At 40.6% G+C, this 25,819-nt stretch overlaps 3 protein-coding genes and 1 pseudogene across 3 annotated transcripts; 2 read left to right on the top strand and 2 right to left on the bottom strand.

Annotated features, from left to right (window-relative positions):
• The first annotated feature begins 2,599 nt into the window (after window positions 1-2,599).
• LOC111832400 lies at window positions 2,600-4,048 on the top strand. The gene is made up of 2 exons (XM_023788709.1): window positions 2,600-3,001; window positions 3,416-4,048. Exons 1-2 carry the CDS (start codon window positions 2,600-2,602, stop codon window positions 4,046-4,048), a joined length of 1,035 nt encoding a protein of 344 aa, XP_023644477.1.
• A 325-nt stretch (window positions 4,049-4,373) lies between these two features.
• On the bottom strand, window positions 4,374-7,629 carry LOC111832399 (annotated as a pseudogene).
• A 4,264-nt stretch (window positions 7,630-11,893) lies between these two features.
• LOC17899525 (pre-rRNA-processing protein TSR1 homolog) lies at window positions 11,894-16,557 on the top strand. Its single transcript, XM_006306739.2, has 20 exons — window positions 11,894-12,106; window positions 12,183-12,337; window positions 12,409-12,540; window positions 12,625-12,675; window positions 12,779-12,919; window positions 13,020-13,142; window positions 13,265-13,342; window positions 13,434-13,526; window positions 13,612-13,734; window positions 13,941-14,024; window positions 14,123-14,221; window positions 14,347-14,535; window positions 14,629-14,704; window positions 14,879-14,982; window positions 15,078-15,340; window positions 15,421-15,507; window positions 15,591-15,821; window positions 15,952-16,030; window positions 16,117-16,180; window positions 16,263-16,557. The coding sequence occupies exons 1-20, from the start codon at window positions 12,016-12,018 to the stop codon at window positions 16,376-16,378; spliced, it is 2,379 nt and encodes a 792-aa protein (XP_006306801.1). The 5' UTR covers window positions 11,894-12,015; the 3' UTR covers window positions 16,379-16,557.
• A 96-nt stretch (window positions 16,558-16,653) lies between these two features.
• On the bottom strand, window positions 16,654-19,821 carry LOC17898505. The gene is made up of 11 exons (XM_006307502.2): window positions 19,391-19,821; window positions 19,093-19,184; window positions 18,740-18,933; window positions 18,434-18,473; window positions 18,128-18,209; window positions 17,945-18,022; window positions 17,708-17,833; window positions 17,405-17,526; window positions 17,282-17,321; window positions 17,012-17,086; window positions 16,654-16,926 (listed from the first exon to the last, which is right to left on the bottom strand). Exons 1-11 carry the CDS (start codon window positions 19,684-19,686, stop codon window positions 16,770-16,772), a joined length of 1,302 nt encoding a protein of 433 aa, XP_006307564.1. The 5' UTR covers window positions 19,687-19,821; the 3' UTR covers window positions 16,654-16,769.
• Between the last annotated feature and the right edge of the window lie 5,998 nt (window positions 19,822-25,819).

The following is a 25,819-nucleotide window of genomic DNA, read 5'->3' as shown; positions in this document are numbered from 1 at the left end:
GGTCTTGTGCGACCATAGTCATATCAGTTTGGCGGGATAGAGTAAAGTTCATCAAGGATCAAACAAAAGAGGTACTTGAGGCGTGGCATGTCACTTATGAAAAGCAAGGAACAAGAGAACGAGTGAAGAGAATGATAAAGTGGTATCTACCATCGCATGGCTGGTACAAGTTGAACACGGATGGGGCCTCTCATGGGAAGCCCGGGTTAGCTTCTACTGGAGGGGTCATACGGAATGAATTAGGGGAATGGTGTGGTGGTTTTGCGGCCAATGTGGGTAGATGCTCAACTCCCTTGGCGAAATTATGGGGTGTCTATTATGGGTTCCATGTTGCTTGGGAGAGATGGATTACGAGGTTGGAGTTAGAGGTAGTTTTGGAAATGTTGGTAGGTTTTCTCAAGACATGGATCGGCGAATCGCATTCGTTGTCTTTCCTGGTACGTCTGTACCATGACTTTTTTTTTAAGGGACTAGATAATCCGTGTTTCACATGTGTATAGGGAAACTCTCGTATGGCGGATGGATTAGCGAGCTATGTTTTGTCACTACCTTTAGGTTTTCATACTTTGGATACGGTTCCGTTAGTCATTGATACGTCATTAGACTTAGTTGGACCTACGCGTCCTAGACGAATGTGTTTGTAATTTATAATTTAATATTTTAATAATAATCGGGAGAGTTTCTCCCAGTCCCCTACCAAAAAAAGAAGGAATATTTGATGTTTAATATTCATTTTAAGTTTTTGATTTTTTTTTTCAAAAGTATTTAAAAATAAGTATAGTATATTGTTTCCATGTTATGTATTAATATAATAATACATAATACATAATTTTGATTTTTATATTAAAATTAAATTATTTTAACTTTGTAATAAATTCGTATTTTAAAAAAATTTTGTATAGGTTTTCATATATTATTATTTTAAATTTAATTATATAGTTTAAAAATTTGCATAATAGTTATGAGCATTAATATGAAAAATTACCATAAAAATAGCATTTTATTATGAAAATTAATATGAAATATTTGTTTCCATAAAAATAAATGATATCCATGTATACCAATTGAAATCGGGTAATGTGGGAGCTGAAATCCACGAACTGAAGTGAGGTAAACTTGAGTGGGCTCCTAATTCCCTGTCCGAACTCGACGTAGAATCACAAATAGTTGAGAGAAAAGTACGTATTTTTATTCGGTGTTTTTAAACCAAAAAGCCGACCCCTTACATTTGGTCCTCTCTACTATTTATACAATTTTAGTGAGCATTGAACGCTCAGCAAACTCCGCTCCGCAAATCGCGCGATTTTCATTAAGACACCGTTTGACCCGACGATAGCCCGTTTTGATTCTTCTTATAAATACTCGAATCCCACTGGACTCCACTTTAGCGGGCTGGGCGGTTCCGATAGTGGGCCTTCTTAAACGGGCCTGAGCGAGGTGGGCCGTTGGCCCGGGACACCAATTCTGGTACCCACAGTATGCCCCCCAAGTCTTCCGAAGTGATTCAGTTCGGATTACGGTGCCCCGGTTTTGCCGCTTCGGAATCCCTAAGCAGCCGACTATAAAGGTCGCGACCCTCTAGCTTCCCTAGGTAATCATTAGGTTGCAACCGCCGAGACGCTATAAAGGTAGAACCCTTTCCTCTTCGTTTTCTTTTTAGTTTTTCTTTCATTCCCTCTATTTTCTCTGTTTTTCTGACTCTTCTCGCCGTCACACCTTTGATTCCTCCTACTTCACCCATGTCGCCACCAAAGCAAACCCCGAAAGCCGGGCAGACTCCGAAAGCGGGGCAGACTCCGAAAGCCGGTGACACCTCGCTTTCCGGCCAGTTTGGCCCGCATCCTCGATCAACGATTGCCGAGGAAGACCTAGTGCACGTAAAGTTCCTCTGCGGCCTTACGTCGGAGGCGGCACTCATGGCTCCGGGAGATGACTTGTCACCGGAGGATCCTCCGCACGGGTACTGTTGCGCCTATGAAATCTTTTTCTCGAGGTGTGGCATGTACTTTCCCTTGCTGGAGCTTCTAGTGAAGGCTATGTTCGCGCTAGGCGTCGCCCTTCCCCAATTATGTCTGAACTTTGTTCGGACTATTCTTTGAATGCAAACTCTGGCCGAAGAGCACGGCTATCTCATCACCTTCCAGGATATCCTCCACCTCTACACGATAAAGAGCGGCCGGACCAAAGAGACTTTCTACCTTAGCCCGCTGGCCAGGCTCCGAGTTTTCGACGACCTTCCCGAGAAGGACGAGCAGTACCGAAGCGGCTACTTCTTCTTCCCGGTCAACCGGGATACCTTTGGCGACCTGCAGGAGTTGTTTGTCCCGCACTGGTCCCAAAAACCTAGTAGAACTGCGAGGAGATCCGAAAATCCTCAGTTTTCGTCTCTCAGTTCGGAGTACTAACTCTTGCTTTGTTGTTTTTTTTTGCCTCCCTTGACCGCGGGCTACTGTCCGAAACCTTTGCGGATTACTTCATCACGTTCTGCGGCGGTCAGATCGCTTGGGACTCCTTCACTTGCCCTAGAATTCATGAGGCCCGCGCCCGCATCCGTACTAGGTTTCCTACTATTTTTTCCCCTCAGTCCGCCCCTCCCAAAATGAATTACCGCGAAGAGAGTACTTACAAGAAAAAGAAGGAGCTAAAGGAGAACGAACTAAAGAAGAAGATGGCTGCTGCGCTGACGGACGCCAAAGCCAAAGTTCCCTCGAAGGAGAGTTCCTCCAGTTCGGCCGCTCCCCCGGAAGGCACGGGTCGCGAGGTGATCACTCTGCCCAACAGCGACCTTAGTGCTGAATCTCCTACCGCTCGTCAGCTCCTGAAGAGGGCCAAGCCAGCGGGTCCAAGAAGCGGAAAGCTGCAGAGCCCGCACGACCGGTACGTGCGAGCTCAAAGCCCCGAACTGAGGAAAAGGCTTATGAAACCCCTGCTTCGAAGGGTTCCTTGCCCACGGCCCCGAGTTCTGCTGACCCGAAGGGAGCTCCGAAGCGCGAACTTCCAGGTAAACTTCTAACCAATAGTCCATTCTTACAACATGCATGTAATCGCGGACTAACACATGAACGCTTCATCTCTTAGCCCCGCCGAAGTCCCTAGCGGACATGATGCGCAGTTTTAGCCGACCCGGAGCTCGGGTCCCTGCCTTCAAAGATATGTCTGTGAATGACCGGGAGGACTACTTCCATTTTGCTGAGAAGGTTGACGAGATAAGCCTACTTTCCCTACCTCACAAGCGGTTGTGCCCCCCCCCCTTCTTTTGACACCTCTCTTTTTACAGATGCTCTTTGAGTTCAACAACTCGGTTGCCCACTATGAGGAGAAGAAGCATAAGACCCTAGAAGCTTCCAACTGAGCTAAGGTGGAAAAGGCGGTTAAATTCAACAAGAAGCTTAAGTCCGTTGAGGTTGATCTGCAGATCGCCGAAGCTTCCTTGGAAACCTACCAAGACAAGGTTCAACTGGCTGGGGATCTATACCTAAAGTCTACCACTGCCGAGACAGAGGCGAAGAAGGAGCTCCAGGAGATCAAGCTCAGGAATCAGCTCCTGGAAGCAGGGAACAGCTCCGAGATGGAGAGGGTGCGGAGAGAGGAACGGAGGAAGACGCAAGCCAAGCTTCGAGATACAATCGACAAGATTGGAGCGCTTCTCGAAGACCATGACCGCCTAATCCTTCACGCGATCCGAGCTGCTGAGATCACCGCCAACCAGATGCTAGTGGAGGAGATCGAGAAGGGCGAGATTGCCGACCTGAAGGATGAGCTTGAAACCTTGAAAGCCGACAAGAGGGGTGTTTGCCTAGAGGCTGAGAAGGTAAAAGACTTAACGTTTCACCCTGCGTCATTTTGCTCCTGCTCCCCTTATGATCGAGGAGCTACGTCTGACTCCCCTGTTGTGCCGAACCAGGAACTGGAAGCAATTCAGTCGGGCCTGAGCAAGGAGGTATTCGCTCCTATCAACCCCGGAGGTGGTGAAGCTCTCGCGGTCGAGGCAACCGGCGCTCCTTTGGCTCGCTCCGAAGACCATGCTGCGGACTCCGAACTCGCTTGACTTCCTGTTGGGGTTGTATTGGTCTTGGACCCCCCTTTTTGTTCATTGCCACTATTGTTTTATGTTTTTTAATTTTCAAACTTCTTAAGACTTATGCTTGGGTGTTTTCGACAACGGAGGTCGCACCCTTTTATTTACTTGAAATTTTACTAAGTTTGCTTTGGATTCGGCTAGTGTTCCATTTTCAAGACGATGAAATGCTTTTATTATCATTCTTTAAAGAATATTTATACTATTAGCTGGACTCGACAAACCGAGCTGCCTACGTACCCAATAAGGGATCAAGCACATCGTAGTTCGATTATAAGTATTAGTTTATTGATTTTCAAAAAGTGTAGAAACGCTTAAGGTGTAAAGCATTCCACGACTTGGGGACTTGCTTTCCGGACAGCTCCTCCAGGCGGTAAACCCCGCTACGCACTTCGGTAGTTACTCTATAAGGACCTTCCCAATTTATGCCAAGTTTCCCGGCGTTAAGCTCCCTTGTATTTTCATAGACTTTCCTTAGCACAAGATCGCCGACGTTGAGATCGCGTCCCCTAACCTTCGAATTATAATACTTAGCGATCGTGCACTGATAATGCTTCAAACGAACTAAAGCTCGATCACGTTTCTCCTCGATGAAATCGAGGGAATCCCGAAGAGACTCCTCGTTCTCCTCAGGCATTCTAGGGTTCATCGTTACACGGACTGCTGTTACAGTGAGTTCCGCCGGGACCACTGCCTCTGTCCCGTACACCAACGAAAAAGGAGTTTCGTGCGTTGCCCGTCGAGATGTGGTTCGGATTTCCCATAACACGCCCTGCATCTCCTCGGCCCACCGACCTTTATACGAATCCAGCCGCTTTTTTAGGTAGGCCAGTATTACTTTATTCATTGCTTCGGCCTGGCCATTCCCTGAGGGTAACAGGGTGTGGACTTGCTTAACCGGATCTTCCAATGGGCGCAAAAAGCCTCGAACTGCCTCGACACGAACTGCGATCCATTATTAGTTACTATCTCGTACGGGAGTCCGTGACGGCAAATCACATCCCTCCACATGAATTGTTGGACTTGAACACTTGTTACAGCGGAATACGCAACCGCCTCCACCCACTTGGAAAAGTAATCGGTAAGGACTAATAAGAACCTTACCCCCCTTGTTGAGTTATGCAAAGGTCTTATTATGTCCATGGACCACCTCATGAATGGGTAAGGAGCTAAGATTGACGACATGAGTTTCGAGGGCTGATGAATCGTGGGTGCGTGCTTCTGGCACTTCTCGCAATTTCTCACAAACGCTTCGCAGTCCGCCTTCATCGTTGGCCAAAAGAAACTGTATCGCTTAACTTTGATGACTAGTGTTCGAGCTCCCGCATAGTCCCCATTGGGTCCATCATGGATTGACCGCATCACTATCCCCGGGCACTCACCGGCGATGCAAGTTAAATAAGGACCTCCGACACTGCGACGGAGCAAACCCTCATTGTGCAGGTAGAATCTTGCCGATATGTTTCTGATCTTCCGAGCTTGCAACTTATCCCGGGGTAGCTCGCCCTCCCTTAGGTAGGCTAGGAGAGGGGTTTTCCAGTCCGTTTCTTGATTACCTGCATGGAGCTCTGAAAAGCCTTTTGACTCCCCTTCCCCGGGTCCTTCCCCATGGAGCCGATACTCCGGAGTTTTCCTCACTCAGATCGGGAGGACCCTCCGGTACCGAAACGTCCCTTCGAGGTCTCACGGCCTTGGTAGGAATAACAGGCAGCTCGGGCACTATTTCCCCCTATCAAGCGGACTCTGCATTGACCTCGTAAGGATGTTCACCTCGCTTAGGAAAACGCTGGGGCGTTCCAAGACCTCCACCGGGATAATCTGTGTGAAGGCAGGATCCATGGTCGAGGTAAGGGACGCCAACGAGTCAGCAGCCGAGTTCTCCGCCCTAGGAATTTTTCCCAACTCGAAGTGCTCGATTCGTTCGGCCAGTTCCCTTGCCTCGGCTAAATAGGCTCCCATGCGCCCGTCTTTTGCCTTGTACTCCCCCGAAAACTGATTTACCACGAGCTGGGAATCGCAGAAAGCACGAAACCGATGGACTCCAATTCCTACAGCCAACTGAAGCAGATATTCAGCTTCGTTATTCGAGGCGTCGAATGCTAATCTAAATGACTGTTCGATCACCTCATTAGTGGGTGCGCGAAGCCTTACTCTGACACCGCTGCCTTGTTTGGACGAGGCCCCGTCGACGTGTAGCGTCCACGGGCCTTCCTCTCCGCCTTTTGTACCGACAATAGGCAGTTCGATTAGGAAGTCGGCGAGCACCTTTGATTTAGCAGCAGTTCGAGCTTGAAACTCTAGTTCGTACTCACTAAGCTCGACTGCCCATTTTGCCATCCGCCTATATTGGCTCGGGCTGTGAAGAATAGTTCGCAATGGCTGCGAAATTAGAATCACAATCGTGTGAGACTGAAAGTACGGCCGAAGCTTCCTAGCCGAGGTGACCACGGCAAAGCTAACTTCTCCATCAAAAGGTAACGAACTTCAGCTCCTGTGAAGGTTTTACTTATGTAAAACACCGGTCTCTGTTCTCCCCTTTCTTCCTGTACTAGTACCCTGCTCACGGTATGTTCAGATACGGTGACGTATAGAAACAGGGGTTCCCCGAGCTCGGGTTTGGCGAGAACAAGAGGGTTACACATATATTGCTTGAGCTGCCCGAATGCTTCCTCACATTGCTCCTCCCACCGAAAGTTCTTGTTGCCTTTACGGAGGAGTTCAAAAAAAGGTAAGCATTTATATGTGGAGCTAGAGATGAATCTGTTTAGCGCCGCAATCCTCCCATTCAGGCGCTGAACTTCACGGAGGTTCCGTGGTGAAGTCAATGATAGAAAGGCCTTAATCTGCCTAGGATTCGCCTCGATTCCCCTTTCGGTCACAATATAACCCAGGAATTCTCCCGAGGGGACCGCAAATGTGCATTTGGTTGGGTTCAAGTTCATGCCGAATTTGTTGAGGATCGCAAAACAATCCTCGAGATGCCCGACGTGCTGGCAGGACTCCATCGACTTCACTAGCATGTCGTCAATGTACACTTCCACAGTTTTTCCCAACAGCTCGGCGAACATCCTATTTACCAACCGCTGGTAGGCAGCTCCGGTATTCTTTAACCCGAACGGCATCAATTTGTAGCAAAAGGTTCCTCGATCCGTGATAAAAGATGTCTTCTCTTGGTCGTCGGGATGCTTCATGATTTGGTTGTATCCCGAAAAAGCGTCTATAAACGTTAACAGCTCGTGCCCCGAAGTGGACTCCACCAACCGGTCAATATGCGGGAGAGGAAAACTGTCCTTTGGGCAAGCCTTATTTAGGTCGGTGAAATCAACACAGACCCGTGACTTGCCATTTTTCTTCTTAATTACTACCGTATTCACCAGCCATTCCAGGTACTAGACTTCTCGAATAAGCCCGGCTTCGAGCAGGCGGTCCACCTCGGCATTCACCACGTCGGCCCGCTCTTTTCCCAACTTTCTGCGCTTCTGCCGAACTGGCTTGAAAGTGGGGTTGACATTGAGCTTGTGAGATATCACGTCGGTGCTGATACCAACCATTTCCTTTACCTCCCATGCGAAGGTTGACTTATTCCTTCGTAGGAAGCTAATCAATTCTTCCTTAACTCTCGGGGACAAGCCTGCCCCAATTTTTACTTTCTGGTCGGGGATTGGATCTCTTCGTAGAGGTCACCGTTCATCGTACTCCTCATCGGGTTCTTGGCGATCTCGAGCTGTGGTTGCTATTGGATCAAGAGCTTATGCCCGGTCAGATAGCAGCTCCAAGCCGTACGCTGGCTGCCTAGTATCTCACGGACTCCGTTAGGTGTTTTAAATTTGACGCACTGGTGATAGGTGGATGGGACCGCCTTCATCTGATACAACCACGGAGTCCCTAGAATGGCGTTATAGGCCGCCGGTTGGTCGAAGACGGTGAACTCCACCATCTTGGACACCTCTTACGCGGCAACCGGAAGGGTTATCGTACCCAAGGACATCGAGGTCTCGCTGGTGAATGACACTAAGGGAGCCGGAGGTCCGACGATGTGACTCCTGTCGATACCCATCCTTGTAAGAGTATCCAGAAAGATTAGATCCACTGAACTCCCCCTGTAAACCAGTATCCTACACACTTCGTGGTTTGCCACGTTTAGGGTAATGACCAGCACATCGTCGTGAGGGGAGTCTAGGCTCTCCGTCTCTTCTTCCGAGAAAGTTATCTCAGGGTACACCTCGCACGTCTTCTGCTTCTTTGGGGCTGATCCGTTCAATTTCCTTTGGTGATCCTTTATGCCCCTAATAGAATTTCGGAATATCCTGGACCCACCCATGATCACATCGATACGCTTCTTCATACCCTGAGGAATCTCTTCGATAAGTGCCTTTGGTTTTTTGGCCGGGGGGAGCTCCTCCTCTTCGGGAGCTGCCTCAGCTACGAGCTGGACTGCATTCTTCGCCTGATCGAGCTCGTCAATTGTTATATCTGGCATTCCCCCGTTCATGAATCTCTCCGCGAGTAGATGCATAAGCTTTTTGCAGTTCCGGGTAGCGTGTCCAGCCACCTTATAGAGTTCGCAGAAGGAATCGTCTTCCTGCTCCTCCCGGGTCCACTTATTGCTGGGTAAGACCCTGTTTCTGCCTCGTGGTCCGAACCCTTGTTTCGACGAGACGCCCTTCGACCCCCCTTCTGGTGGTTCATCGCGAAGGTGGCTGGCCCAGGTCTTTGACCCTGCAAGCTTCGTTTGGCTCCCTGATCGAAGCTCGGCTTGGGAGTTACTTTGTATTTCTTGGCGAGTGCGGCTTTCTCCTCCTCCGCTACGATCCAGTTCGATGCCCGATGGAGAGCGTCCTGGATACTGGATGGGCGGTTAACCGTCAACTCTTCCCTGAGTCGAGACTCGTGCCATAGACCATTTTTTAGGGTGGCCAGCGCCGCTGAATCGGAGAGTCCGGAAATCTGGACCATTATCTCCTTAAACTTGGTGACGTAAGACCGAAGTGAATTGTTCGGACCTAGACTCAAATTCCAAAACTGAGCGTCGGTCACACCCACTCCTACGAAACTCGAAGCTGTCCATCGTCCCCTCTTGAAGCGAGACAAACCACATGAGGGCTGGTCCGACAAATGTTTCGGCGAAGAGCTTACAATACCCCGCATCCTCCTCGTGAGGCTCAAAGTCCACCCTTCCTACAGTAAGGAGGAAAGTATGGAGGTGAACTTTAGGGTCCCATTTCCCTTCATAACTAAGAAACTTGACCTTTCGTTTCGACTCTTTGATAACTCGGTCGCATTGTGGACCTTTGATTGCATGGCCCGGATCTCATTCTGGAGGAGTGCGGATGTGTCCGGGTGTGGAATTCCTACTTGCGGGAGGAGGAGTTTCCCGGCCGGAGTCCAGGATGGCCGCCCCTTGCGGAGGTGCCAACGCTGAAAAACCAGCCTCCCTTGACTGGTTTTCTGCCGAGTTCGCAGCGACAGGGGGGGCTGGCCGCCCATTTCCCAGGGATATCGCTGGTAATGCTCCACCAAAGTCGAGCATGCGCGATCTGCGGAGCGTGGTGCTGACGGACGTCCCCTCCACAAGCGCGTCCACTTGGGCTGCGTATGCGTTGTTGGCGCTGGACAAGCTCGGAGACGGTCTCCGACAAGGCAACCACTTGAGCGGTAGATCGCTTTTCAAATCCTCCGAGCTTCTCCGTGAGTGCGGTGGTAGCGGACTGCTGCTGCTCTGACTTCCCAGATAAATCCTGCAACAACTTTTGAATAGAACTGAGAGTTACCTGACTGTCATCGCTCGACATTTTGCTAGGCTGAGGATGGAAGGTCGGAAACGAGGAATCGGTGGGTTAGGGAATAAGGTCCCCACAGACGGTGCCAAAATGTGGGAGCTGAAATCCACGAACTGAAGTGAGGTAAACTTGAGTGGGCTTCTAATTCCCTGTCCGAACTCGAAGTAGAATCACAAATAATCTTAGAAAAAAGAATCAAACAAGCTAGCTATCAAGAAAAAAAAAGATATATGCTACAATAAATGAATATCCCTACTATATTAAAAAAGAAGTACACAAGTCTTCTTGCATCGGGTTTTTAAAAAATTTAAACCGAAATTTTCAATTGGGTCGTAATAAATATGTTTACCTGTGGGTACCAGAATTGGTGTCCCGGGCCAACGGCCCACCTCGCTCAGGCCCATTTAAGAAGGCCCACTATCGAAACTGTCCAGCCCGCTAAAGTGGAGTCCAGTGGGATTCGAGTATTTAAAAGGAGAATCAAAACGGGCTATCGGCGGGTCAAACGGTGTCTTAATGAGAATCGCGCGATTCATGGAGCGGAGTTCGCTGAGCGTTCAATGCTCACTAAAATTGTATAAATAGTAGAGAGGGCCAAATGTAAAGGGGTTGGTTTTTTGGTCTAAAAACACTGAATAAAACTACGCACTCTTCTCTCATTCCGACTCTAAAATCAGACTGGAAACTGGAACCCAAACTCCAAAATTTGCAAATATTCGATTTGGAGAAATTAACGTTTAGGTTTCAATTTTTATTCAGAAAATTAGGGTTCGGTGTTTGTACTTTGTTTTTCGTATGTGTGGTTTTGATTTTGGATATTTTCGGTTAGGGTTTTGATTTGATTTTGAACTTTTAAGACTTAGATTATCGAATATTCTGAGTTTCATTCTTTATATATGTCTTTATGCATGGTCTTTATTTTGGAGCTAATGAGAGATTTTGTATTTTCGTAGATGATTGAAGATGGCACTGAGGTAGGAAGCTGCGTTTTAGTTCTTATATATTTTACGCGGAAAGCAGCCTTAACAATAGGGGTTGGATAGTAATAACGTTAAAGCTGGCTTGTTGAGACTTTTTGATGCGGATTAGCATTGGTTTTGTGAATCTACAAACAAATTTTGGTAAGATGGTATCTGAATACTAACTACTAAAGCTAACGTATCATTTGTATGGTTTGTTGATGTAATGCAATGTTAGCTTAAACTTGATAAAATGCTAGCTTATCATCTTCTGGAATGGTTTTTTATTTTATAATGGTCTATCCTTGATTGTACTAGTAGGTTAAACTCACAAACAAAACTTTAAGCTACTAGTATAGAAGCTTGGCAGCTTATGTTTGGTTTTATAATGGTTTTTGTACTTGTTGTCTTTGGTTTACTTTCAAAAATGTCTAATTCAGGCTAAATAAACCAAAACAAACACAAGATACATTTGTTCTCCGAAGCCAAATAAAACCAGGTAATCGACCCGAATAATCTGACAACCGACCGACCGGAACCGAAGTCAATTTCGGTACAATTCAGTGGAATTTCAGGTTAACCAAACAAACCAATCCGAACTCCTAATCGAATTTAACAGCCGTTTGGGGATTTAGGCATTTTTCGTTTAAGAAAGAATGACGTCGCTTGTCCTAGTGATTCTCATTTTTTGACTTAACAGAGATTGATTGACGATCCTAAACAGATGTTAACTCCTCTGTTAGAGAATTTGATTTGAATACATGTTCAATCTGGCTCAGTCAACAGAAGATGGTGATTTAAAAGTAACGTCAACTAAAAGTCTGTGATTTTAATAGCCACTGTGGAAGTCGAGGATTAAAATGGCCAAAATTTTAAAGTTCAGGAATTAAGTAACATTTTTCCCGATAAAAGATTTAGAAAAAGACTCATTCAAAAATGACAAATACTGGAATAAGTTTGGGCTGATAGGCCCAAAACTGTATTGTACATGTGAAATTAGGCCCAAAAGCATTTGTAATTCTTCGTCTTCCTTCTTCCACTTGTCTGTGCGCCGGCAAACATACTACAAAACCCTGAGGAAGAAAAAATAAACTGAAAGAAAAATTGAAATTAGGGTTTAAACTTTAACGCCGAACTCCTCCGTCTCCCTCGTTGTGTGCAGCAGTCACACCACTCCAACAACAGCCTCTACGAAGCCATGGGGCGTTCTCGAGTTCAAGTTAACAAAGCTCACAAGACTAGATTCTCCTCTAAATCTTCCCGCAATCTCCATAGAACCTCACTCCAAGGTAAACCTTAACCATATCTCTCTTTTAATCTTCAAATAATGAATTCTCAAGAAATTGATCCGGTTTACAAAATCAGATGGTGGAAGGATTGGGAAATCGGATAGTAGCTATGTTAAAGGAGCTAGAGCTGCTCGTGTTCAGCGTGGGAAGATGCTTAGAGAGCAGAAACGAGCAGCCGTTTTGAAGGAGAAGAGAGCATCTGGTGGATTAAACAGTGCTCCTCGTGTTATCGTGAGTGTTTAAAATGATTTATTTGTTTGTTTTGGGAATTTAAACCTTATGATTTGTAATTTTATTGTTAGGTCTTGTTTCCTCTCTCTGCTTCTGTGGAATTGAATTCACTTGGTGAAGATGTGTTGAAGTTACTTGCTTCTGATGGTTCTGGGATTGGTTCTTCAACTGTTGCTTCTACTGAGTATAAGCTAAGAGCAACTGTATGTGTATTCCGTTTCTGTTATTTGGTGATTTATTATATATACGATTGCTTCAGTCTAATGCTGTGAATATATGTATCACAGGTGTTAAAGGTGCCTCATGGAGATCTTTTGACATGTATGGAAATGGCTAAGGTATGTGAAATTATTGTCTGGATTTGTTGGTTCTTTCGGTGAGGCGAGTTTTTCCGTAGGTGCTTACTGTTTTTTTTTTTTTTTTTTGTATAATGGGCCATAGGTTGCTGATTTGATGGCTTTTGTTGCATCTGCGAGCTCTCCATGGGAAGATAATAAATTTAACTTCATTGATTCATTTGGAAGTCAGTGTCTTTCTGTACTTAGAACAATTGGTCTACCAAGCACCACTGTGCTGATACGTGTATGTTTTGTTGTTTTTATATTTTCATAGCCAGCAGCTCTCTGATTTTTTAAACTTTACTTGTTGTTGATCTTCTTAAGGTCGTTTTGCATGATTGCAGGATTTACCCAGTGATTTGAAAAAGAAAAATGAGATGAAAAAGATATGTGCCTCTCAACTTGCTTCTGAATTTCCTGAGGATTGTAAGTTTTATCCAGCAGATACCAGAGATGAGTTGCATAAGGTAAATTTCCATGACTGAATCTAATCTCTTATATTAGATTACTGAGTAGTTTTTTCAATAGATTTAATGTCTTTAATTAGCCGAGCTTAGTTTAGATGATGCAAATCTGGGAATGTTTTCAGTTTATGTGGTTATTCAAGGCACAAAGGCTTACCGTACCTCACTGGCGAAGTCAACGACCATATGTTGTGGCTCATAAGGTGTTTACTTATGCTTATATTAATTAAATCTAATTGGACTATGAGGAAAAGGTATCGTAGAAAGTAAAATTGTAATTTTGAATGCATTTAGGCTGGGATGGTGGTGGATGATGAGAGCTCAGGAAAGTGCACTCTACTTCTCTCTGGTTATTTGCGAGCCCGCAAATTGTCTGTAAATCAGCTGGTAATTAACCCATTCTGCTCTCACTATCTGCCTTGTGCTATTCCCATTTCTGATCCGGTATTTATTTTATTATTTTTAAAATTAGGTCCACGTCTCTGGCGTCGGTGACTTTCAGTTCTCAAAAATTGAAGTGCTGAAGGATCCATTTCCTTTGAATGAAAGGAAAAATCAGCTTTCCATGGAGTTGGATTCTTCACCTGATGAAGAGGTATATTTTTTTGGAGTGCTAAAATAGCGTCCTTCAAATAAAGTTGTACACAAACAGCTTATGGTTGTTGGAATCATGTCAGAAATCATGATGCGATTACTTTCTACATTAGGAAATTAGATGTTATTGTGCTTTCATGATGCTATTTCCACGGCCTTCTCTTTCTTAGTTCATTTTATTCTTTTACCTGTGTTTGATTTGACCAGTTATTGAAGTGTCTGGTTCCTGATCCAATTAAACAAGAGCCTTTAATAGTTGAAAACACTCCAGATCCTTTAGCAGGGGAACAGGTAAGTCTGATTAGTTCTCTAACAAAAGAAGCGGATACCTGGCTTGTATTGTTATCTGTTCTGGGAAGTCATTTGTTTGTAATTCTTCCCTTGCGTAGACATGGCCGACAGAGGAAGAAATGGCTGAGGCTGACAAAAATCAGAAACAGGCCAAGCTAAAGAAGAGGACTTTGCCGCGAGGGACTTCAGAATATCAGGTTCCTGGATGATTTTTACATGATGTTCTTACCCTCATTGTAACCTTCATCTGGTGCAATTACCTCCAAAAGAAAGGTTACAATTTGTGGCCCTCTTTTTAAAATTGCTATGACTTGGTTTGCAGGCTGCCTGGATTGTTGATGAAACAGATGAAGAAGATTCTGATAATGGTGAGTCTGATGATGACGGTATGGTTTTGGATAGAGAGGATTCCAATCAAGGACGAAGGCATGACCAAGACTTTGAGGATGATGGAAAATCACTGAACCTACGGGATTTTGATAGCGCAACTCAGAATGACTCTGAAATGATGGTAAATATTTTTACTTTTGCGACTTACAAAACAGTATTTTTATCATCATGTGAGTTTCTTGGTAAAGTTATAAGCCAATCTGCTCATTAACAGGACGATGAAGACTTGACAGAGGAACAAATTAAGGAGGAAATCAAGAAAATTAAAGAGGCACATGCTGAGGACGAGGGTTGGTGTTTATTTCCTCTGTGGAATTATTTGCTATATTAGTTTTAAATATATGCAAATATTCGTTTAAGTTCTTGTAGAGTATCTGAAAATGTGCTTATTGATTTTCACGTTTCAGAATTTTACTATTGAGATTGCAAGAAGTGTATTAAAATTTTGTGTTATGTTTTGTCAGAATTTCCTGATGAAGTAGAGACTCCCATTGATGTTCCTGCAAGAAGACGTTTTGCAAAGTACAGGGGTCTTAAATCTTTCAGAACCTCCACGTGGGATCCAAATGTAATAACACTGATCTTCATGTGAAGTTCATTATGTTTTTCAAACTGGAAAGTGTTGCTAATTTTTTTTTATTTTTTTTATGTTGGCATATGCAGGAGTCTTTACCTCAGGACTATGCTAGAATTTTTGCTTTTGATAACGTCGCCAGGACTCAAAAGCTTGTGCTCAAGCAAGCCCTGAAGATGGAAGAAGAAGACAGAGATGATTGTGTACCAATTGGGTCATATGTACGGCTGCATATTAAAGAAGTGCCACTTAGTGCTGCCTCTAAACTATCCTCCCTTGTGAACACGACAAAACCCATCATAGGATTTGGGCTTTTGCAGCATGAATCCAAGATGTCAGTTCTACATTTTAGGTAATCACTCTTTAGATATCTGTTTCTTGAGATCTTGTGTTCTCAGCTATCATCTCATCGCCTTTGTTTATGCTTTGCAGCGTAAAGAAGTATGATGGTTACGAAGATCCAATTAAAACGAAAGAAGAGCTTGTGTTCCATGTTGGTTTCCGTCAATTCATTGCAAGGTAGCAAATTTTTCTGCTTTATCTGATGCAGTTGATTATCTTGTTTGCAATTTTAATAATATTGGTCTGGGGGAAATTTTCAGGCCGGTATTTTCAACCGACAATTTTAGCTCGGACAAGCACAAGATGGAGAGATTCCTGCATCCTGGTTGTTTCTCGTTGGCTTCTATATACGGCCCAATATCTTTCCCACCACTTCCTTTGGTAGTTCTGAAGATTTCTCAAGGCTCGGATGCTCCTGCCGTTGCTGCCCTTGGTTCCTTGAAAAGCGTTGAGCCCAACAAAATAATTTTAAAAAGGATAATATTAACCGGGTAAAGTGCACCTTCTTCTTTCCAAGTACAATCACGTATTCTAGTTTGCATAGATAGTATGTTCTGACATGTGAACTGAGGAGAAAAAAACTTCTGTAATTCTAAGCTTTTAAAATGTGGTTTTGTTCAGGTATCCTCAGAGAGTATCAAAAATGAAAGCTTCAGTCAGATATATGTTCCACAACCCAGAAGATGTAAAATGGTTCAAGGTAAGAAGGATCGAATGGATTGGATTTTTGTATGTATTAGTTCATACATCAAGCTAAAGCGGATGGAACAATGTTTGTGTCTGCAGCCTGTAGAAGTGTGGTCAAAATGTGGGCGTCGTGGTCGCGTGAAGGAGCCAGTGGGTACTCATGGTAAGAGATTATATAATTAGAAGAGATAACAAAGCTGGAGTTTTGTTTTCTACAAGTTTTCTTATTCATGTGAACTGTGCAGGGGCGATGAAATGTATATTCAATGGAGTGGTTCAGCAACATGACATTGTGTGCATGAACTTATACAAGCGTGCTTATCCCAAGTGGCCTGAACGTCTGTACCCGCAGCTTCTTTGATTCCAGTTTATAAAAATTGATGCTGATGATGTTTCAAGTTTCTCTGAAGTCCCGCCAGTTTTGTCATGTTTTGTTATAAAAATATACACAATACAGTTTATGGCGTATGAATCAGTAAGAAGCTAAATTGTTATAATAGTAACAGATTTGAGTTTACTTATTTTTGTTCTGTACTTACATGTTGATGTGAATCTTCTCCTCATGAATTCTATTTTGATTACTCAGCCTCTATGTATAGAAATTAAAGGGTACGAGATTGATACTGCTCTATTTTGTTTTGATCAAATGGATTAGAATCATATCATATAAACCCAAAATTCACAACATTCTAAATTGATCGAAAAATGACAAAAGGCTATTACGCTAATAAGCTAAACAAACAGATGCAATGTCATACTGGCTTGTCAGGGGGTTGGTCTGGCTCAGGAGGAGGAGATGGACCAAACTCAAGATTCGGGTAGACACCTGGAGGTCTCTCTCGGGGTTGGATCGAGAGCAACTGTGTTGAATCACCTACGACATCTGCCCATCCGTAATGTGGCTCAGCCCTACCAAAAACATGATCCCAAGAAAGATTAATACATCAAAAATTAGATTATCTATTAAGATGTAAGCTCTCTCTCTCTCTCTTACTCGTAGTATGTTTCTTCATCCACCACTATGTCCCAGCTTTCTCCTGTTGTACTCTTTCCGTACTTGTGAACCTTTCTGCATTCACATACGCTAATATTAGGCTTTTTCTACTGCTCATTTATGCATTTGCAGTTACATTTGGAAAAAAAGATTGCATTTTCATTTTAAACTATTTACATCAAAGAGAAGAAATCATGTTGTGGATTCATTTAGAAAAACGTACAAACTAAAGCATAAACATCTGAAACCTAAGTAATCATATTTCCTTACCCGTTTCCAAAGTGTTCCTCTCCCCACGTTCTTGACCAACCTAGAAACATGTGAGATAATCGGGTTACGGGGGATTACAAACATATCAAATGAATAAAGGAAGATGAAGAAGAAGGAACTGACGGTCGCTGTTAGGTGATACATGCCATGTCTCTCCCTGACGTGAACCTATCCCACTGAAAAATTTCTCTTCCCACTTGTCACCCCATTTGGTTCCCAACTCTGTCTCAGCCCATTTGTCTGTCCTGGATGGTTCACCAATAACAAAATCAAAACCATTAACATGATCTCTTTGATCTCAAATCTCTTACAGTTTCATATTCAAGTATCTCCCATTCCGCATGGACGTCACTAGGAACTTATATATTAACCAGTGACTGAAGCATTTAGGACTTGCAAATAAAGTAGAGTAGTTAGAAGCAAAACCATTTGAGAACAGATCCTCTTCCATCGTAATGTTCTCCCCACTTTTCCCACCATGACTGCTCATTTAGTCTACCATATTTATGTGCTCCTTTCTCTGTCCACCCTTTAGCATCGTACTTCTCCCACCTGGTATTCAGTGAATAATACTATTAATCCAGCAGCATACAATTCGCTAATATTCAAACAAAAGAAGATACTGCAGGGAAATATTAATAATTTGTGTTGTTATTGACCTACCATTTCTCGTACCAACCCGCATTTTCGGTTCCTGATTTTGCTTGCTTTTGTGCACTCCTTTCTATCCTCGCTAGATTACTGCAATTTGACCAGTTTTACAAGGAGACTACTGTAAGAATCTAGCAAGGTGAAAACTATTAGCAAAGATACTAAAAAATGTACAGGGAATGCTAGAACATAGACCTCCACTCATCTTGATGAAGGACTTCTTGCCAAGTTTCCCACCAAGAGTCACCGTCAGCATTTTTACCAGATTTCTCCACACCTATAAAAAGTTCACTCCACTGGGGTGAGAACTGAGAAAAATAACACACAGAACTTGACACACTCAAAAATCATCATTAAATATCAAGTTAACTTCCACCAGTTCCATGCAGGAACAACGACATTAAACATCCCAAATTTACCACATATCAAGCCAGATATGATCTTTTGCAGAAAACAATAATAATGAATAACTTAAAGTAGAGTAGGATGGGAGTACAATACCTAATTCTTTGTATCCAGTCCAGTCACTTTTCTCCCACCACTGTCAAGGATATCAATAAATCCGATTAAACACGTCCACCTGGGGTGATACTTCATGGGGTTACCAAGAATAACCTCAAGACAACTAGACTGAGCGAACAATAAGAATTTAACCCTAGTATTTAAGATGGCATAGATCTTCTATAACTTTACATTCGTTAAACTCAAAAGGTTTTCTCACAAGGCAAGCACTAGTAAGTATGATAAGCATCAAAGGCCACAATGAGAAGAAAAGCCAAAAATTAACACTATGGTAATGATTTATACCGTTTCAGTCCACTCAGAAGAGCCGTCATGAGATTGACCACCCATCCTTGTCCACCTACACCTGTACCCGTTATCTCCCAGGTCCTGTCCACTTTCTCTAAACCAACTACTGCCATCTTCATTAGTACCAGACTCATTCACATTCTCATTCAACAAATCAATGCCCCAATCCTTTTCATTAGCAATCCCGGTGTCTACAATTAAGAAAGTGACTCAGTTAGAAATATCTGTCACAGTAAAACATCTGAAACTTATGCACCAATGCTAACCAGGTGTTCTTCACTTAAACCCTGGCATGGGCTCAATACTCAAAACGCAGATAAACCTAGCAGACCAAATACGAAGTAGATTACCTCTTTTAGGTGGAGTATCACGGGACTGAGGACCAGTAAGCCGTGGAGTACAGCGAGGGTAGAACTTTTCTTGCTTGGACACAAATCTAGATCTGCCAAAGCCAAACAATAATACAAAAAGACTTACATAAACAATATCAAACACTTCCTAATACAAAAATTGGAATGAACAAAGCCAGAAGCATTAAATCATCATATACACAAGATTCTTCACAAGCAATGATACCACAGTCAAAACCCAGAATTCAATTGACCAAAAACACCAAAATTGACTTATAATGGAAACGAATTAGCTTACTTAGGCGAAGCAAATGGCACTGCAGACGACGAAGTTTTGATACCAGCACCATGGGCACTCATCTTCTGATCGAAACGCCGTTCCTCCGACTTCTCACAACCACCAGAGCGACGAATCGGAGCGAGCATATCAGCAACGCAGGTAAATCTACGAATCGGAGCTCCGGCTTGATCACCATCGAACCAAAGTAGTTTCCTTTTCCACTTCGTTAGGCGCAATTCATGATTACTTCTGGTACCAGCGCCGAATCGTCCGAGCTTGATGTCGAGAAGAGAGACTGCGGAGCTAGCCGCCATTTGCGCTCACAGACTCGCCATGGGTATGGAAATCGAGAAATGAGAAACCCTAAGAAGCGAATTTGAAGAACTCTTCGATCCGTGGAAGAAAGCGAGCTGAGAAGAGGAGAGAGAGAAGTGTATCAGTTTCAGTTTCAGTCTAGTAGAGGAGAAAGGCCGAGACGAGATTATATATAAGGGTGTTTCAATACGGGTTAACCAATCTGATACCGACCGGTCCGATATACTTCTAACCGAGAATTCTCAATCCAAAAATCGAACTAATTATGTTAGTGTATTATTTATATGCTATTATTATTATTTTTTTTTATTATTTATTTTTTGTCGAAAATTAATACAATTTTTATTATTATAAATTATATTATATATTATTATAATATATTTTATTATCATTTATATTATTATAAATTTAAAATCGATCCAAACTTAAACCGAAACTATAGTAAATTATTTTAGCTTGAATATACTGATAACAATCCAGACTGAACATCCTTATTTATATATTATTAATCGGTTGTCCGCTACGCGCGGGAGTATTATTATGTTGTTTATGAGAAATTTGGTTCATATTTTATTTCTTATTTATTTTTTTATCATACTTTATTTTCTTAATCTTAGATTGTGTTTGTATAGAGAACATGTTGAGGTTTAACTTCATTATTAGTTGAGAAATTAAGTGTGTATAGTATAGGTCGGTGTATGGATGTAAATAGAAGTTCGGTGGAGAATCATAGAGAAACAAGTGTTATTAGGGTTCCGGCCAAATATAGATCTAGATGTTAATATTGTGAGCCCTTATAATATATTGGCCCGAAAGTTGAAAATGATTTGTATGGTTTCTGGCATATTGTTGTATTTTTTTGTTGGTTACATTATCTTTTTATATATTGTTATAATTTATTTATTTTGTTTTATGTTTTTCTTTTTCGGATTTGATATAATTTATATCTCGTTATGATCATTTTTATACTATTATATATTAGTTTCTGAAATTATATTTTATATTATTTTTTGTATTTTCATATGTACTATTTTAAAATTTAATATATTAGTATAATTTACTTTATATTTAGTTCATTATTTCAATATGTTTTTTCTCTTTCCATTTTTTTATGAAATATTGTTAATTATTTATTTTGTTTATTAGTTTAACATATGTGATGTATTGGAAAAAATTAGTTAAATTCATATTGGAAACCGTTAAAGAAATATTATTTTTGTTGTTACCTTTTTATACGTGTTTTTTAAATGAAAATTCATGTTTCGTCACAACCTATCTCATTTATGTTGGATAATTTTGTGAGACATAAATTAGTTAAATTCAAATTCTCAAAAAATTCTTAATTTTTGTTATATTCCCGTTAAATCCCATTATAATTTAGATTTACATTCTCTAAGTGGAGGAATTTCAAAAATAGCCCTTTTCAAATACTACTTTTCAAAAATACCCTTTTCAAAATTTATCAAAAATCCACTAAAACTGTTAAAATTTATCCTAATATGAGCGTAAACTTATAAATATACAAACAAATTTTCATTATATTGATATAAAATTTTATATATGTTTCATAAATATCGTAAAAATAAATTATAAAAACCTTTTAAAAATCTTATAAAGCCTTTTAAAGATCTTTTAAAAACCTTATAAACCTTGTAAAAACAATTTAAAACCTTTTATAATGTTATAAATTATTTGGATCGAATCATCCAATAATAGTTATTATCTTGAGGTACCTTATAAACCATATAAAACTTTATAATTTTTATATTGAAACAGGGGTATGTTTGAAATGGATACATAAAAGGGGGGTTTTATAAAGAGGTACATCAAAGAGGGCATTTCTCAAAAAAATTCTAAATATAATCAAATTTTGTCTCATATTATTTTTAATTGATATATATTCATTATAAAACATTCACTGTAAAACTATAATCTATCACTTATATATTAGTTAGTATAATCAATGATTGGTAAAATTTTTTTATTTTTAAATCAATTATATTTTTTAGTTTTATAATATAAAATATAAGATAAGACTTTTCATATTCTTTTTTGAAAAACTTATATACATACCTCTTGAGATGTAAACTCAAGATCTTCGATATTACCTTGTAACTAAGATTACATAAACGAATTAGTTGGAATTCTAACAACTCCCTAGTCAATCACCTTTAGGAATTAGACAAATATTGGTCTTGTTTAATTTGCTATCAAATATGCCAGAGTTAAAGAAGTTCTTCACCATAGTGGTGAGATCGTTTTTTATTACATCCAATTTCTGGAAGAATAGAGCTGTCATGCCATATGGTAATAGGGTCTTTATCGAATTCAAAGAAAATAAAGCTCTCTTCACCTCCTCTTTCGAGGCCTCCCTAGTAAGGGATTCATTCATCAAGGCTGTGACCAAGGATGGAACTTCTCTAAGAGCTTCAAATGGGTCGCTCACATTTGAGGTAGATAATAGAGTACTAAACTAATCCACCACAACTTACTCTACACCCTCCTCATCATCAATCCACACCCCATTTTTATCTGGGAAGCCAATAAATTTATTACGAGCTCTTCTTGGTTTTTTTTAATGCATTGAAGAATTTTGTATTCTTATCCCCTTATGCTAGCCAAATTTCTTGGCTCTTTTTCTGCTAGTTAGCTTCTTCCTCTCTATAAGCCTCGCACAACCTCCATTTTAGCTCAAGAATGGTTGTTTCGGATGTATTCTCATCCTTATTGGCCTCATCAATCTTGTCTTGAAGCTCTTTTGAGTTTATGAGAGTTAGATTTAATGGTTTTTCCATATGGAAATTATTCGCTTGCAATTTTGGATCCTCGTCATCAATGGTTTTTTTTTCTGATAAGCTCTCAATCCTCCATTACTCCAAAATCGCCTCTCTAAGTCTAGGTTTATCTAACCATCTTTTATCAAACATGAAACGTAGAGAAGATTTTTTAGGCGGTTCTGAATGAAAGCAAGAACCGGACGGTTATCTGAACCCCAAATCTTTAAATAGTCCACATTTGTGTGGGAAAAAAATCTGATTTCATTCTTCATTCTCCATAGCTCTATCGAGTCTACATCTTATCTTACCATTAGTCTGTTGGCCTATCCACGAAAGTTGATTACTTTGAAACATAAAATCAATTTTCCTACATGAATGGATCATATTACGGAAAGATAGCAACAAGGATTATGATCGTTTTTTCCCTCCTCTTTTCTCATGATTTCCTGTAATTTCATTGAAATCGCCAATAATAAACCATGATTTGAATCAAGACACACCTATTCGCATCAATTTCACCCACAAATACCCGTGATTTGCAACAACATGATCACTATAGATAAATGTCATAAAGACCCGGTTTCCATTAATAATGGTTTCAACATCAATTAACCATCCAACAACAAAAACTTACCCAAAAAATCATTCGAATACAACAACATTAAACCACAATAGTTCTATCTGGTTCAACCGTTTTCGGGTTATCAAAACCTAGCTCTACTTGCACATCTTGCAGATATGCCTTATCATTTTTTGTTTTAGATAAGAATAAAAAATTGGGCGAGTAAATTCGACACAATTCCACCCATCGACGATGCGTCAATTTGGCTCCCACCCCTTGAAAATTCCATTGTAATGTCCTCATTTGTTAGTTTCGGAGGAAAACTAAAATCCCACCGTACTAAAAAAGAAATGAGTGAACATATATTTTGAATCTAAGAACAGTTCACTAGGAACATATCTTTTGACCTTGGATTTGAATAGTAGAAACTCCTTATTACAAGGGAAGGACATTGCGTTTTGAAAGAATTTTATCTTCAATGAGTTTATGTTGCTTTATAATTTTCAGTGCATATAATTTCTTCATAAAGAAGGAAATTGGTGAAGACCCCAAATTGATGTCTTGGCACATAAAAGTGGATGATAGAGTAGCTCGTAACGTATTTGATGACCGTTCAAATTTTGTATTGCTAGAACATGATATCTTTGTTTTCAAATAAAATCCCAAGATTGAGTTTCGTTGGAAATGTTTTCTTTCCAAATAGGAAGAGTGTGGGAATAGTCTCTATTTAAAAGAGAAAATTGCTTCGGCTTTAAGTCGTCGGAGAAAAATGTACCCGGTGGTGGCTGAAGCTATAACCGAAGAGAACCGTGGCAATGACAGAGCCAAACATGCATTTATCCTACGAGATGTATTGTTGGAGCCATAGTTATCAATAAATTTATTGCCAACGGTCTCAAAGCCGGAGGGAATGGTGTGACTAGTGTCATCGATAGCTCAAATTGAACCACTATTTCGAGAAGGAGCACCAAATGATGCCCATATTGAATCACAAACAGATCTAGGATGTCCGATCATTCTGAAAGACTCGTCGACACCAGTGACGAAAGCATCCTAACCGGAAAGGCTTTGGCACTGGTGTAATTAGCTCCAACAAATGTTATAAATGGACTGTTTAAGATGGATAATTGATCTGAAACCATAGCAGCTAGAGAGTGACAGAAGAATGTCAGGTTTTTTGGGATGAAAAAAAACATAGATCCACTCCAACTTAGTATAAATCTGAAGACGAAATTCGAGTTCTTAACATGAGCTAGAGGTTCAATGATTCTTGGTTTCAAAGGTCTTAGCACAAGTAGAAATGTTAATAAAATTTTTGTTTCTTAAGTTTTCCATGACAACCCTTGGTTGTAGTAGAAAAAGAGTAGCAAGTTTCTTAATAACTAAATCTGAAATCTTAGAAATAGAAAAAGAGATCCAGATTAGAGTAAGAGGTAAAAGTCATTATGCATAGTACAAGCTAGAGTCTTGGGTATTTGAGAACAAAGATGCATTTGTGAGGTTTCTGCCGGAGAAAACAAAAAAAAAAGCGGTTGAAGAAGCTGCAGACGGTGGAAGAAGAACTAGAGGAGGTGGAAGAACGAAGATCGAAAGATAGGTGGAGGACTCTCGTAATTCGTGTATGAGATTCTTAGACCACCATTATAAATGGGATTTAAGGGGTATTTTAGCAGAATTAAGATTTAAATTTAAATCAAAAACCATAATTTAGGTAAGATATGTATTTTATGCAAGAGACTTTTGGTGGGTTACGATACGTATACATGGCACATTTTGATTGGATAAAAAGATAAATATATAAAGTAAAAAAATATATAAGGGCACATTTTTTCTTCTTAAGTGCCTAATTATGATTTAACCTTGTAAAATACGTCACATGGGCCCATGCAAAAGCAAAAAATCTTGTCAAAAGCACCATTCACTGTCAAATCTCATTAAATAGTAACATATTTTTCAAAAACCAATAGAATATTATTATTTACCATTAAGAAAATATAAGTTACCAAACACACGCAGTTTTTGATATTATACGATATAATCTGATCATATCTTTATTGGATAAAATCTATATTTTGATTAATTAAAAATTCTTGTGGATTTAACTATTCCAGTCACCCTAATGCTTCTATATAAACCCTTCATTCTCTAATACTTCTCTCACCATTATATCCAAAAACTAATCTCTCTCTTCTCTCAATCTTGTTTCAATCTCTAATCCTAACGTGGCAAATTTTAGTTCCTAAACTAATCCTAAGATTAAAATGTAAGATACTCTTGATAATGTTGCTCTTACATCCATCAACAATCCTTATAAAACAATATCCTTTTTGTTTTTTGACCAAACACCCCTATGTTTTTATTTGCTGGTAATGTTTTTACTAGATAGACCTCGAATGGTGAAAGCATATCAAGCATAGCAAATCATGCAGATCATGTGAAGAAAATGTAGATCATTCATATCATGTTGGACAAATGCAAATTATGCTGATTAAGGGTATGAATGGAAGGCAAGGGAAGAAAAGTTCTTGTGCCAAAACGGACAGATTGCTCTTGTCTTTATCAGTCAACAGAAAATAAACATAGCGTAGTTCTAAAAATAATTACTAATATTACAAATTTTATTTTCAAGTTTTACTGTATAAAAAACATAAGAACATTATAAATTTGCAAACCCTTTTACAAAAAAAAAACATTTATAGGGTAAGAAATTAAAAATTATAAATAAACTATTTTGACATTATATTAATAATGAATTTAAATTATTTATTTTAAATCTTTTCTTTGTAATTTTGA

The sequence above is a fragment of the Capsella rubella genome, unplaced genomic scaffold (assembly GCF_000375325.1).
Source record: "Capsella rubella cultivar Monte Gargano unplaced genomic scaffold, Caprub1_0 scaffold_1, whole genome shotgun sequence".
NCBI lineage: Eukaryota > Viridiplantae > Streptophyta > Magnoliopsida > Brassicales > Brassicaceae > Capsella > Capsella rubella.
The sequence above is the reverse complement of the archived record's forward strand: the minus strand, read 5'-3'. Positions and strand labels throughout refer to the sequence as shown.